At 41.3% G+C, this 15,425-nt stretch overlaps 1 protein-coding gene across 1 annotated transcript; it reads left to right on the forward strand.

Annotated features, from left to right (window-relative positions):
- The first annotated feature begins 7,398 nt into the window (after positions 1 to 7,398).
- On the forward strand, positions 7,399 to 14,088 carry gpr45 (G protein-coupled receptor 45). The gene is made up of 2 exons (XM_012864260.3): positions 7,399 to 7,752; positions 12,632 to 14,088. The coding sequence occupies exon 2, from the start codon at positions 12,714 to 12,716 to the stop codon at positions 13,881 to 13,883; it is 1,170 nt and encodes a 389-aa protein (XP_012719714.2). The 5' UTR covers positions 7,399 to 7,752; positions 12,632 to 12,713; the 3' UTR covers positions 13,884 to 14,088.
- Positions 14,089 to 15,425: the final 1,337 nt, after the last annotated feature.

A 15,425-nucleotide genomic window follows, 5' to 3' on the forward strand; every position in this document is an offset into this window, starting at 1 on the left:
TGTTAATATGAGATGATCCTTATTTTTGCTTACATTCACACATGCTCACGTTTCCTCACGTCCGGCTCAGATTTTGAAATATCACAACTTGTATCTGTTCATTTTATGGACTTTTAGGGCTAAAGAACAGATTGACTGGTCAAAGTCGCTCCGGATTTACCATTTAAAATCTAATTTTTGATATTGGGAGATAATGTGAAGATATTTATACCTAGGTTCAAGAAAATCCACATGCAGTGTGACCTTTTTATGTCAAATCCTGTTCTGATTTTGTCATCTGTTCAAGCAAAAGAAAGCAGTGAAGGCCGTTTTCATGAGGAAAGCTGAGGTGGAATCAGGTGATCTCATGCCTAAATATGACGAAACGAACCAGTTAGCTCTCATACTGAGCACAAGTCTGAATAATCCGCCTCGTGTTTCTGGTAGAGCCCCGCTGACCCCATCGAGACTGGCTGAACTGATCACGGATCAGTTAATGAGCCCGTTTGTGGGGTGATAAACCGCACACCAGACCAGCCGGTGTGGCAGTGCTGTGGACAGCAGCTCAGTGGAAATCTGCCAGCGGATGAGGTCGGCTATCCCAGATGGCGGTTCACCTCGGCAGCGGTTGCCAAGGTGACAGCAAGATGGAGTGACACGAGGCAGAAAGCGGGTCTTTTGCTGTAGATGATGGGGTTGGGGAGACGGGAGCCGAGCGAGCGAGCGAGTGCTGGCAAACGGTCTCCTTTTGCCTCCGAACGTCTCAGTAATCCGTGGGCTGATGTTACGACACTGAAGGTAAGCGGAGAAGGTGTAGAAAAAAAGTCACCGGGGCAATCTGACCCCGCGTGGGAGGTCAAAGGTTTTCTGCTACTGTAGCTGCTGGGAGGTAAGCACAAACTAGGAAGTTAATGCATTACTTTGGATTACAGATGTGTCTGTGCTGGCATGCCGTACAGAACCAGGCCTGCCGTATGTGCACACGTTTGTTTGGGAGCCGTCACTCTTTACCCTTCATAATGAAACCAGTTTTTAATATATCTGTGGCTACATGAGTAGATTGTCACACAGAGCTGTCAAAACACGCCGGCAGCCATCAGGAACTGTACAAGGCGTTCATTTGTGTGTCCTCACTGGGCAGCTGGAGCTGGCGGCGCTTCAGGAAAAGTCTGGACAGACTTTGGACAAACAGCAACAAGAAAAAAAAAAAAGACCAAACCAACAACGGCACACTGAAAACAGAAGGAAAATTAAAGTGGGACAAAGCTTCCAGAGGTTTTTCAGCAAAACACAGCAACAGTGTTGGAAGTACTTCAGAACATAAATGATGAAACATTTTCAACAGCAATAATTTCTGAAAACTACAACTTATTCATGGTATATATCAGAAATATTGTGGAAAGTAAGACATTAAAGACCAAAAACACAACAGTATGTCTTTTACTGTCCCAAAAATATTGTTTTTGAAGGGAGTTTTACTTGTGTTTTCGTATTTACATTCTGTTTTGTTTTTGTATACCTAATAGTAAAATTTTTGGTTTGTTTGTTTGCTTTATCGACACAATTATTACTTTATTTATGTAACAAAAAGTTTTTTTTTTTTTTTTTTTGCAGACCTCTGACAATATTTGCTTTGTTGAAGATGTGGTTCCTGTATTATGGTATTACGTTTTGTTAACCATGTCGTTTCCCTTGGTTTTGTTGTCGTTTACTGAACCTTTCAGCTCTCCATCTCCATAACTATCAGTCCAGCGGAGGTCAGTTCTCAGTCCGATAGAGAGGAGCTACATTTTTAAAATGAATTTCCAAACTTAGCAAAAAGTTGGCCTTCTGTAAAAGAGTTCAAAGAGCATCTGAAGCTGTATTTAATTCAGGAGTCGTGATTGTGACTGTTGTTATTGTTCATGCTTTCTATTTCAATTCTCATTCGTATCGTCGGTGTGGTGTTTTTACTTTTTCCATACCTGCATTTAACAAAGTTGTTGTTATTATTTATTTCCCTGATTTTTTTTATATTATCAGGGTGGAGGCTTTATAGAAACCCAGTGGGGTTTTGTCTCTTCCTCCCCCCCCCCCCCCCCCCCCTTTTCAAATTACTGATGTGTATTTTAACTGTGCAAATAAACTAAACTAAAATCTATTTTAGCCCGTCTGTATTTTAATTTTTAATTTTTTGGTTCAGTTTTTGATTTGTTTTGAATTACAGTGAAGGTTGTTTTTTACATTTTGCTTTGACATCTTTTGAAAAGTGGTGTTTTTGAAAAAGAGTACACTTTTTGTTTTTGTTGTTTATTACATGAATCTGTTTCTCTTTTTGTTGACTCATGCTTAACATTTTTATAGTCTGTCCTTTTTACTGATTTATTTTTGTGCTACAAATATATATATTTTTTTTGTTTGGCTGTTTTGCAACAACATCTCTTGAGACTTTGTGTTTTTGACTGGAGATGTGGTTTAATTTCTAGCATGTACTGTAAAATTCATCCTTTTCTTTGTTTTGTGTTCTGTGTTTTTGGTCTCTTGCCTCCAACATTGTTTCACTTTGGGCTTTTCTTTGGTACTTTTTCTGATTTGCCTTTGTGTTAGAAAAAGCTTGCAGTGCTTCTTTTTTTGATGCATTGTGATTTAAAGGTTTGCAGTTCGGATTACATTGTAGTCTCATTTCTTTTATGATTTGTTTCTTCCATCTCTCTTTTTTGTTTTGTGTGGTCTTAATGCTTGATATTTTTCTCTTTTTTTAATCTGCTGTACTTCTGATTTGTTTCAGAAAGACAGATGGTGTTTTTTTTCACAGTTTGCTGATAGATCGTTTCTCTTGGTTGTTTTGGGTTTTAGTTGTAATGTTAGTTTTTAATCATCTTTTGTTAATTGTGTCTCCTTTTGTTGCTTGGTAGCTTTGGCAACTTTGTTACTGTTTTTTTACATTTTTGCTACATTGTCTTATAATGTTTAGTGTTTTTGGATTTACCATTTTTAATTTCTGACAATGTTGTGTTTGTTTGTTTGCTTGCTTGTTTGTTTGTTTTCCTATGATGTTTGATAAAAGGTTCAGTTTTCATATTTCATTTGGTGAAACTCCTTGTTATAAATCCATTATTGCCAAATATAATTTCCTCTTTCAAAAGGAAACAATTTCCATGAAACCAAAACAAAAGAAAACAAAAACTTTACAAAAGTTAAAATTTTTGGACTTCTGGAAAGCATATAAAGAAAACAGTAAAAAAAATGTCATACATATTTTAGCAGTGACCTCAGTCCCAGTGTTAATGGTCCACATCTGTCCTCGTCTGTTAACATGACATCTTCTCTCTTAGCTACAAGGAGAAAATGGAGGTATAATATACGCTTGCAGGATTGTGGTGTGATCCCCTTAAAGCCCGGTGATGCAAAGATGGGAGATAAGTCTGGAATTGGGGATAAAAAGACGTTTAAAGGGTTTTGTCATCACACGGCGCTCTGTGAATATCAATGCTGGGATCGAAAGAGGACGGGCTGATGATGCTACAGAACATGCAAGCTCCTCAATCAACAGAACAGGCTCAACATGTCAGAAGACATGCAGCGTTCATGTGAGGAATCCAAATGTGCCCTTTCTGCTGAGCTCCAAAGTGACATCATTCATCAACAGATTATTGTTTCCTGCATCTCTGAGCCATGTGGTGATTGCAGTGGCACACCGAGGATGTTATTACCTCCTTGCAGTTGTAACTACTAATATGATTGCTCATAATTGCCCTTAAAGCCTTGTTCAGAGGCACTTTACATGAAGTAATTACCGTGAGATTAATCCCCCTCTTTAATACTTGTTGTTTGTGTCTGACAGTTTACAGCACAGCCACACATTCAGCTGACTAACACCTGCGTCTGGATCCAACTAATCATTTAACAGCAGCAAAGCCCCAATCTGCAACAGTTTCAATCCAGCTTGAATATTATCAATCCCCACTTGCTCTTTGTTAATTATTTTTTACAACAGGGAGATTGGTTAACCACCACACCTAACACTGATTAACACACTGCGGCTCCCACAGAAAAAAAGGAGCAGAAACTCACGAGGTGAGTAATGATTTCCTGGAACCTGAACATCCCAAAAGGTGCACCTTTTCAGTGCATGAGAGGACATTTTAAAGAGTCTTTTTCCTCTGAACGCAGCTCGGCGTCCTTTCATCCAAAGGTTCTGATCAAAGGAGATTTTTCACTTTGCTTGTGTTTGCTTTTTTTTTTTTTTCTTCGCTGATTGATGGAGCAGCCACCAAAGTCTCCCAATCAGGAAGGAATTAAAGCAAACATCTGTGGAACCACGGACGGGGAAATGAATTGTCTTTCCAACAAGCTTTGTTGTGTGGCTGCCACTGAACGTGACAAGCATGCATGTGACAGACCGCTGGAGTGGAACTCGTTTGATGGGCATGTTCAGCACATGGGCACGATGCCAATTTAGACAAGCATGCCATTTGAAAGAATATCGGCCTGCATGCTAAGTGACTGAATGTAACCGTTTTTCCATGAACACACATCAAAAATCTATCCCAAAAAGAACATTATTGGTGGAAAACCTGTCTCTGAAGGGGATGCTTTACTCTCCTTTGGCATTCAGTCACACATCAATAAGATTCAAAGAAAAATAAAATATTTATTTTTATTATTAAAGACGGATATTAAATATATTTGAGTTAAAAGCATATGGTAAATCAATCAGTACTTGAACATACAGTACAATGTGAAGTGGCTTCACAAGCCAGAAGTCAGCAAGAGGACAATGCTGCCATCTTCTGGACAGAATTAGCAACGCATGTGAGGTTTTTTATGGTTCTGGGGGAAAAATCTCCAATAACTTCAGCAAAAATAGATAACTAATTAAATAAAGCAAAAGCACATTAAAACACCAGGGGTTGTAAGATAAAGATGTTACAACTAGGGGGAAAATCTAATTTAGGTCAACAAACAAGAATAAATAGCCTTTGGAAGACCCAGGGTCTCATTACAAGTCAAATCTAGGCGTGTCGTCTTAATGAGTTACATAATGAATGTGTGGTTCATTCAGAGTCGACCCATCACACATACACACACAAAAGGAATTTTAAAAAAAATGCAGTTTTCATATTGAATTTAATGACATTTGGTCTGTTATTTCCAATTTAATTCTCAAAATACAATTAATTTGTTATCACATTTTTTGGCTACCTACTTGCTATAAATAGCTTACACTTTTCCCTGGCTGCAGGACGATCATCATAAATCCGCTTGGCAGGTATTAACCATATACTGAACAAATCTGGTCTTTATTTAAGAAGAGAACCATTGATAAAAGAAATCCTTTAGAAGTCCGATTGGCTGTTTCTCACTGTTAGGGAGAGAACACAGTTAGCGTGTGGAAGAAGATGCTCTGGTTACAGGAAATAAAACTGAGGTTTTTGGCCTAAACGCAAAAAACTATGGAGGGAGGGACTCACAATGCCCTTTGTCCTGTACACCTTACCCCCCTTACCTCCCTATGACACATAGAGATGGAAGCATCATGTAGTGGGGGGGTGATTTTCTTCAGAAAGGACAAGGAAGCTGATCAGAGTTAATGGGAAGATGTATTGAACTAAATAAAGGAAGAAAACCTTTTGGAGGCTGCAAAATACTTGGGACTGAGGCGAAGGCTCACTCTTTAGCAGGATTAGGATATTTTAATAAGCTCAACATGAACCAAGAGCTACACTTGCATAGTTCAGACAATTGGTTCTCAATTGTTTTATTCAAGAACTAATAAAAAAAAACATTAAGGTGTCCAAGTACCACTGTCTTAATATTATTTTTTTTTTTATCAAGAATCAAGAAGCGTTTACTGTCATTATGTGTTATCATAATAACATTTTTGATGAGCCAGATTGCCCTTGTTATAGTGTTTAAAAGGTTAAGATGCTGTCATGATTTAGTGTTTTTTTTTTTGTTTTTGTTTTGGACTTTTCCAGACTTATCTAGAATCAGCTCTGTCGCCTCTCTGCCACAGAAAACCCTCCAATTAGCTCAGTCCACTTCTCAGTCAGCAGTCATCAGCCCAGACCGTTTCCACCTGCTCCCACTGATCAGTTCCTGCTCTGCTCACCTGTCCCCCAGCCTTCATATACCTGCCTCACTCACCCACTCACTGCCAGGTCGTCTCATCACCCATCACCTCACTTGTGCGCTACCGCAGTGATGTTTTCACTTCTTGTGGAACTTTGGGCTCACCAGCGACATATGTGACAGATACATGTCATTATTTGTCATTATAGCTTGCGCTGTATTGCAGTCCTGGTCAGTGAAGATATCATCAAGCAAACCCAACAGTTTTTCTAACTTGGAGCCAGGTAACGGCAACGTTTGGCTTGATGCCATGTTCAGATAGAGGTCTGGGCTTCAGGAGTAAATAATGTAACACAACAGATGTTGCCACTACTTGTTCTTGGCTTGCTGGCACCTGCTACATCGGCGTTACCACAACAGGCAGGACTCTCCGTGGAAAGTACCACAGTTTGAGAACTAGTGGTTTAGATCCAAGCACATCCATGAGTTGGAACGGCCCAGTCAAAGTCCAGACCTAAATTCAAACGGGAATCCGTGGCTTCAAAACTGATGTTCAGGGTTTTGTGCTCAAATCTAACAAAGTAAAACCCTTTTGAACTTATTTACATTTCAGTAAACAAAATATGAACAAAAGTGTTTTTATTAGTGTGCATAATTCTGATTTTTACTATTACAACCACCACAGGCTGCACCCCTGCTACAGTGCCCCAGCTGGTAGCACTGCGTGGCCTTGCAGCCAGAAGGTCCTGGGTTCAAATCCCAGATCTAGAATCTTTCTGCATGGAATATGCATGCTCTCCCGGCACCTGCATGGGTTCTCTCCGGGTACTCCAGCTTCCTGCCACGGTTGAAAAACATGACTGCTAGGATAACTGGGCTCTTCAAATTGCCCATTGGTGTGTGCAGCCCTGTGATGGACTGGCGACGTGTCTAGGGTGCAACCTGCCTCTCACCCAATGACCGCCGGAGGTAGACATTAGCCTCCTTGTGACCCTGCATGGATGAGCGGTATACAGACAATGAATGGATGATACTTACCCAACTAATAATACCAGCACCAGAATAATGAGAATTGTGTAACACTTCTGCTTCTAATTTAATCGACTGTCAAACCAAATTCTTATTCAGTTTCATATTTTCCATCCATTTATTTGAGTATTAATGGATTATACATTTAATATAATATGCAGTAAGTTAATTGGTGTGAGATTAATCAAACTGTTTGTGTGCCTTGTGTGGTTTTTATTCACCGAGTTTAGTAGTAAGACAGACGGAAGAAATGTTTTCTAATCCATATTGGATCATTTATTAACCAAAAATGGTTAATAAATAAATCAATTGTATTTGTGTTCTTCATTACACAAATACACATGTTTGTTTTAGCCTAAATTCTCCTCTTTTATGTTAGCCACTGGCTCCAATCAGGCGACCCCAAGCCTCCCTGACCTGAGCCACTTGTCGGGAAGAGTTGCGCCGTGGCAAAGGTGACCATGTGGAGGAATGGAGGAGATCATTTCCCCGCCTGGCTGCTCCTTTAAGTCAGAGACCACCTGCTCCTCTGGCGTCAGCAGCGCCCACGAGCGGCGCGATGGCTGCACGATCGATCTGCCGGTGAAATGTTGCACTGGGACATCTTGTGATAACAACGCTGGCGTGCGCCGGATGGAAGCCCGGCTCCTCTCGCCTTTTAAATCCCCGGCATCGGGCGCTACGAGTCAGGTAAGCCACTCTGGGGAAATATCTAAAGAGGTGTTGCTTTTATTCTCTTAGCTGATTCTTGGAGGAAGCGGGGCGTTTTTTTTCTCTCTCCGGTGATTCCCTCGGTTTTTGTAAGAAAAAAAAATGATGCGGACATCAGTAAAGAGAATCGTCTGCCAGAACGGTCTGCCCAGACATGTGGGGGGAGGGGGGGGGGGGGGGCAACAACAACAAATACTTCAGTACCTACCGCGTTGGAAACATCCCAATAAAAATGTCTTCAAATCTGCATGAAAACCAAGCAGATTGGCGGATCTGACTCAAGCTACTCCCTGTGTTCAGCTGCTCGCAGGGCGCTGCTGCAGGAGAGACCGCGGCTGAAGTCACGGAGAGCCCAGCCTGCAGCCGTCACCCGCGGCTGCTGCGGCTTAGATCTGGTCCTCAGTCATACAGGGACCAGTACAGCGCAGACAGCACTGATCAGGCGATTTCTGTGCTGTACTGGATGTCTTATGGACAGTTGTGCACAGTGGATGAAAGTCGGGGCTGCTTGTTGCCATGGAGCTGCTGACCCTGTTCCCATGGCAACAGCCAGCATCACTATGCAGTGACTTGAAAAGGAGGATTTCGGATCTGAAGAGATCATTTCTTTTTTTGCGGTTTTTATGATCCAGTTTTTATTTATTTATTTATTTATTTATTTATTTATTTATGTAGTCTTCTTGTGGTATTGCCAGGATTCTACTTGATTTTGGCTGACAGCTGTTATATCTTGATTTTAGCTTGCAAAATTTATATAAGGCATTACAAATGCAAAAAAAGTCATACACATTTTTATATAAAATCAAATTTGTCAATATTAGATTTGGTGAATTGGATTCAGATACGTGAAAGTGTGTGTGCTGTTCACGTTGAGTCTGTTGCAATAGCATTATCTCACATTGGACATTTTAATAACAATCTAACTTTTTTTTCTGCTTTAGTGTTTAAGATGACCAGAGTGTCTATGAATTCAATTTAGCAATTTATGACTCCATGTTTGTCTGGGTTAGAAATAAGACATGACACAGGCCTGTTTCTTACAGCCACTCTTCTAAATGGGAAAGATAAGACATCCTATTCTCGTCAGGCAATGTGTGTTGCTCATGAGTCAAGAAATCGTTAGGGGAAAAGTTATTCAATCCTATACAGGACGTTTTGAAATAGTGTAAAAAATAGTGTAATAAAAAACAAAACAAATAAAATGCTTCAGTTACGTTGACTTTCAGTGATCGTCTGGGTTGTGAGGCACCCATGCAGTTGATGAAAAACATTTATCCCTCCTCACATGAAGGCACTTAGATCAAATGTTTGTGAATACATTTCAACTCCTGGATAGGTGACAAAACATTTTCATAAAAAAACGGAGCGAAAGTCCAGTTGCCTCCAAAATCAAGTGTTTGATTTCTTTCAAATCATTTTTTTGTGTGATGTTATGCAACAGCAGTAAAAGATTCATTCATTTTAAAGGTTTTCTACATCCTTACCAGAAACGGCAGTAATTAGGGAGGGCACTGTATGTTATAAGGGTAAATACAGTTCTGGTTGGTGGTTTAGATCATTGTTGTTTAAATATTTCAGCTCCTGAAACATTTCAGATATTTTTGTGTTGAAAAACAAAATGCAGCTGGGCATGATAAAAACAAAAGGACGGTTAAACATGTAATGCAGGCATGGAAATATCCAAATTATTCCCATTTGAACTTATTTTAGATGTGATTTTGACTCTGCCTACCCATAATTTTTTTGTCTTGTATTTCAATTTTATAAACAAGAACACAAACTAGTGAAAGGCTAGTAATTGACATAAAGTTCATTATTATTTTGATTATAATTCATATGATCAAATAGGGCGTCACCTTTTTGTTTTTGCTGAAAACTGAACACAAACAACCATCATTCCGAAGTGATACACTGTTTAGTGTTGGCATTGAAGAAACTATGGTTCCTTCCCCGATAAAGGCTAAAACAGAGCAGAGGCCCAAACTACCGGGCCATTCTGACACGGTGTCATAAACGTTCGATCATGCCGTGAGTCACCACATGTTACGTAAAGACCATCAGGACTCCTATCTGGGTTCTTCCCTCCAGAACACCATCTTAGCCCTGAAAGTCAGACTGCTGACGTTTAACAATTCAGCGGCAGAAGTCCCTAAGTTCTGCTGCCGAGTGATTTAAAGCTGCATCATCATGGTCCAGAAAGGCCACCAGGAGGGGGAGTGGATTAAGATGACAGCTGACTACGCTGTGGGTGTGCTGTGAATGTGTGTGTATTCCCACGCGTGTGAAACTCTGCAGCTCGGCGGTTAATCATCAACTTCTCTGGGCCGAGCTCGGTGACGCGTTTCCCTGCCATACGCTGGCTTTTTGAACAGCGGGAGAAATAAGTATTGAACCGCCAATGCTTTGCTCAATAAATATTTTTCTTACGTTTCTGTTGACATGAAATTCACACCAGACGTTGGCAACAACACAAGTAATCCACATTTACAAAGGAACCACAGGGAATATGTATGGAACAAACTTAATAAAAGTCACTAAATACTTTGTGGAAAAGTTTTTTTTTTTTTTTTTGTCACTCCAGAAACTAGTCTTGAGCATCATAAGGTAGGATTTGGCCAATTCGTCCACACAAACTATTTTCATATTGTAAAGGTTTGGGAGAGCTTTTTCTATGATCTCTGATATTCAGATCTTGACTTAGAAACCACTCAACATTTTCCTTGGCTGTGAGTTTAGGATTGTTGTCTTGCTTGGAAATCCACACCAGTTCCATCTTCAGGCTCTTCTCGAGAACATCCAATGTATATTTCTCAATTCATCCTTCCTCCGAGTATCTGAAGTCTGACCGAACCATTTGCTGTAAGACAGCCCAGACCATGAAGTCCCCATCTGCAAATTTTCTTCATGGCATGTTGGTGCCGAACTACTCATCAAACTGTGTTTTGGTAATTAACTCCAAAGTTTTCAGTGCTGGTCTCATCTGCTCAGGATATTTTCTACCAGTATTTTACTGAGTTATTGAAATCCTCTGCAGCAAATTTAAACTAGCTTCCTTTTCTTCAGCAGTGGAGTCTTGCACAGATCGTTTTAGTGAGAGAAACTCTATATGCTATTTGGAGATCTTTCTGATCTCCAAATAGCATGAAGTGCTCCTTGGATCTTAGACAACTTTTTTAAATATCATTTGACTCCCGTCAGAGATCCTGTCAGGGTCACCTGAGCACGATTCAGGATTTTTGCAACATTAAGCCTTTTCTCTAGTAGCGTCTCTTTGCTTTTACCAATTGTATAACTCTGTGCTATACTTTGGTAGATAAACTTTTTCAGTTAATATTAAATCAGCTGATCTTGATTTGCAGATGGCAGAAGAAATGCTTCCTATATACTAACAGGTTTCAGCTAGTTTCTTGGGTTACTGTGCCTTTTTGCACATTCTTTTCTTCATTTGTTTTATTTTAAATAAACCCACTTAATTTCATTCTACTTCCGTTCTCTTCGCTTCAAATGTGCTGTAATCACTGTGTAAATCAAAATGAAAGAGCAGCAGATGATTTGACAAGACATCAGGGTTGTTTTTTGTCTGGGGCATTTTGTTTTTTTATTGGAAATTATTAAGAGCCAGAAAACAGGCTATTTGCTACTAAGCGTTCCAAAAGTATTTATTTTTCAAAATGTTCGTATCAGTTTCTCATGCCAGTTTATCACAAACCTAAACTTTTGGGGAGGATCTTATGTGATTAACCAACAATAATTAGTGCATATTTGTGAGGTGGAAGGAAACAAATAGAAGATTCTTAGTTTTTGTAACAAAAAAATAAATAAATCTAAAGAAAGTGTCCCTTTACACTGATGCCCCTATATAAAGTCCACTAAACTATTGTCATTCTACCTAACTAGTAATTTGAGTCTGTAATATAATCTCTGTGAAGGCCACAGAGGATTGTTGGAGGATATTGATGTAAGGACTGCATCATGAAAACCAATGAACGGAACAGACAGGCCAGGAGTGCAGTTATGGAGATGTTTAAAGCATGGTTTGCTTATAATACAACATATCAAGCTCTAATATCTCATGCAAAACTGTTCAACCTATCGTCTAAAAATGAGAAGCGTATGGCACGAGTGCAAACCTGCAAAAACATGGATGTCCACCTCCTGAATTGACAGCCCAGATAAGGAGATTATTAATCAGAGAAGCAGCCAGGAGACCCACGATAGTTCTGGATCAGCGGCAGGGATCCATAGCTAATGTGGAAAAATCTTCTGAATGCACAACTATTACTCATCCACTCCACTCTCTGTCCTTTGTGGAAGATGGAAAGATGAAAGCCTTTGTTAAAAAGAAAGCCGTAAGAAGTCCCAGTTGCAGTTCACTTTAGGTGACCCAGCAAACATGTGAAAGAAGATGCTCTAGTCCGATGAGATCCAAATTAAACTGTGGGGTCTACGTACAATATCCTGTCTGTGGTCAGACATCACACCTTATCCGTAACGCATCATCCCCACAGTGAAACATGGTGGTGGCAGCATCATGCTGTGGGACTGCTTTTATTCAGCGGGGAAAGGGAGGCTGGAGTTGACAATGAAGATTGATCTAGCTTAGTGGATTTTATTTACTAATTAGATCATCTCTGAAGGCAGATAAATGGGATACATTTTATTTAAGGGCACCATAGTAAAGGGGGGCGGGGTGATACTTGACACTTGTTTCCTTCTCCTTCCGTTTCTCAAAAGACTGTAGTTGTAATGAGAGAAAATCTATTTAAAAAAAATAAAGTCCTTAAGCAAGGCACTGCGTTCCTTTTAAAAATTCACTTATTTGATTTATTTATTTTATATCCTTGTCTTTCTGTCCCAGGTTTTGCCAGAAAGCACCTGCCGCTGGAAAGCTGCTCCCGGTAGTGAGCTATGGTCTTCCTCCCCCGGGGTGATCGCGCCTGATGAAAGCTGCCATGGCTTATTGTAACGAAAGCCTCCTGGACGACTGCGACCTCTTGGAGCCAGACGAGGAAGGAGCCGCAGACGCCCTCTCGCCACAAGCTTCCCCTCCCCTCATATCGGTCACTCTCCGGGTGACCCTGGCGGCCATTATGATCTTCATGATAACCATCGGTTTCCTCGGCAACGCCATCGTGTGCCTGATCGTCTACCAGAAGCCCGCCATGCGCTCCGCCATCAACCTCCTCCTGGCCACGCTGGCCTTCTCCGACATAATGCTGTCGCTGCTCTGCATGCCCTTCACCGCCGTCACCGTGGCCACCGCCGACTGGAGCTTCGGGAGCGGCTTCTGCCGGGCGTCCATCATGCTGTACTGGCTGTTCGTGCTGGAGGGGGTGTCCATCCTCCTCATCATCAGCGTCGACCGCTTTCTCATCATTGTGCAGCGGCAGGACAAGCTGACCCCACACAGGGCCAAGCTGCTGATAGGAGGCTCCTGGGTGCTGAGCCTGTGCGTGTCCCTGCCGTCGGTGGTCGGGTGGAGGACGGGCGCGGCGGGGGTCGGGGGCACGTGGGCGCCGCAGTGCGTGCTGGGTTACAGCGAGTCCCTGGCGGACCGGGGGTACACGGTGCTCCTGGCCGTGGCGGTGTTCTTCGTACCGTTCGCTGTCATGCTGTACTCTTACATGTGCATCCTCAACACGGTGCGGCGCAACACCCTGCGCATCCACAACCACACCAGCGAGCGTTCCTGTCTGCCCGCCCTCAGCCAGGTCAGCAAAATGAGGCTAACCGGGGCGCCGAGGCCACCTCACGTCAAGGTGGACATGAGCTTCAAGACCCGGGCCTTCACCACCATCCTCATCCTCTTCGTGGGCTTCTCCGTGTGTTGGCTGCCCCACACGGTGGTCAGCCTGTTGGCCGTGTTCAGCCGGCGGTTCTACTACAGCCCCGTCTTTTACCCCGTGAGCATCGGGGCTCTGTGGCTCAGCTACCTGAAGACGGTGTTCAACCCCGTCATCTACTGCTGGAGGATCCGAAAGTTCAGGGAGGCGTGTCAGGAGTTCATCCCCAAAAGCTGCAGGCTGTGTCCCCGGGTGCCGGGCAGGAGCCACAGGAGAGTGAGGCCCAGCAACATTTATGTGTGCAGCGAGACTCAGTCAGCCGTGTGAGGCGGTGACGGACGCTGCTGGCAAAGGTTTTCCCGTTTCAGCAGCGCCGCCAGAACAGGAAGTTTTATTTAAAGCAATATCCAGCTAAACATAGATTCTGTAATCAACATAAAATCTCAGCAGCCTCATAACTCTTGAACTTTTTTCAATTTCTTGTCAGTTTACAACCACAAACTTTATGTGATAGACCAACACACTGCAAAAAGGGAACTAAAAGTAAGTAAAAGTTTCTTGAAATGTGTATATTTTTCTTTGATTTGAGCAGATAACTAAGACCATTTGCCAATGGAATTAGTATTTTTACCCCTAAAATAAGATAATTAGATATCCTGCACTTGAAATAAGATGATGGAGATGAATTGTTCTTATTTTAAGTGTAAAAATCTCATTCCATTGGCAAATAGTCTTATTTACCTGCTCAAATCAAGAAAAAAATACACAAATTTCAGGAAGATTTTTCTCACTTTGAGTTCCCTTTTTGCATTGCACAAACTAGCGCATACAGTAGAGGCTGAAATCTGTGTTCATTCCTTTAGTTAAAATATCTTAACCATAGTCTCACGAGATGGAAAGCAACTGAATTCATATTCACGCCTTGAAACAGAATTCTCCCACCACCATGTTTTACAATGGGGGTGGACTGTTCAGTTTTAGTTTTTATTTTATTTTATCTTCTTTTTTTGTATGTATCACTTGTACTCCTCCTCTCTTGTGACAATCCTTGAGTTGGTCTAATTATGGATTTTCATCAACAATGGCTTTGTTTAATCCATTTTACCCATAAGTGACATATTTGTGGAGTGCATGGCTAAAAGATGATTTGTCAACAGACCTCTGCCTCCTGAACTGTGGATGTCTGCAGCTCCTGCGGTGTTACCATGGGTGTTCAATCTCGATGGGTGCTTCTATTTAGACTATTAATTATTTAGGGGACTTCTGAAGGCAGTTAGCTATACTGGATTTTATTAATGGGGTGGAATAAAGAAGCTTAAAGGCAAATGCAAACCACACTTTTAATTAAATTTTTTTTTAAAGGTTTAAACTATAATTTTCTTTTCTTTCCATCTCACAAATGTGTGCTAGTGTGTGTTGGCCTGTCACATAAAAATCTCAGTCAAATAAATAAAAGTTTGCTGTTGTAATATGGGGAAAGCGGTGTATGAGCCAACGTGTCCTTTCTGTGCACACAATGCTAAGAAAACAGAAACGGAAGAAAAACGTCCGATCTAAATAGCTCCTGAAACCATCTTGTGTAATTTGTGATCTATTGTATGTTTCCATTAGTAAATACATGTTCAGCTAGCTGATATTCCGATTATTATAATTATTCCACCTGTTTAACATCTCCCTGTGTGAGCTTTTGATTCGGCTCTGATTGTGAGCTGTCGATCTGAAACAGCTCACTGTGGCTAAAAGTCCTTCTGTTGTGAGATGTGTCATGGTGAGGGGTTTACAGAAATAGCAGATGGTATTGATGTTCAAAAAGCTATAAAATCCAGGAATGGCAAAACTTTGTCAAACTTGTTTTGTCAGTTTTTAATG

This window comes from Fundulus heteroclitus, chromosome 7, assembly GCF_011125445.2.
Source record: "Fundulus heteroclitus isolate FHET01 chromosome 7, MU-UCD_Fhet_4.1, whole genome shotgun sequence".
Taxonomy (NCBI): domain Eukaryota; kingdom Metazoa; phylum Chordata; class Actinopteri; order Cyprinodontiformes; family Fundulidae; genus Fundulus; species Fundulus heteroclitus.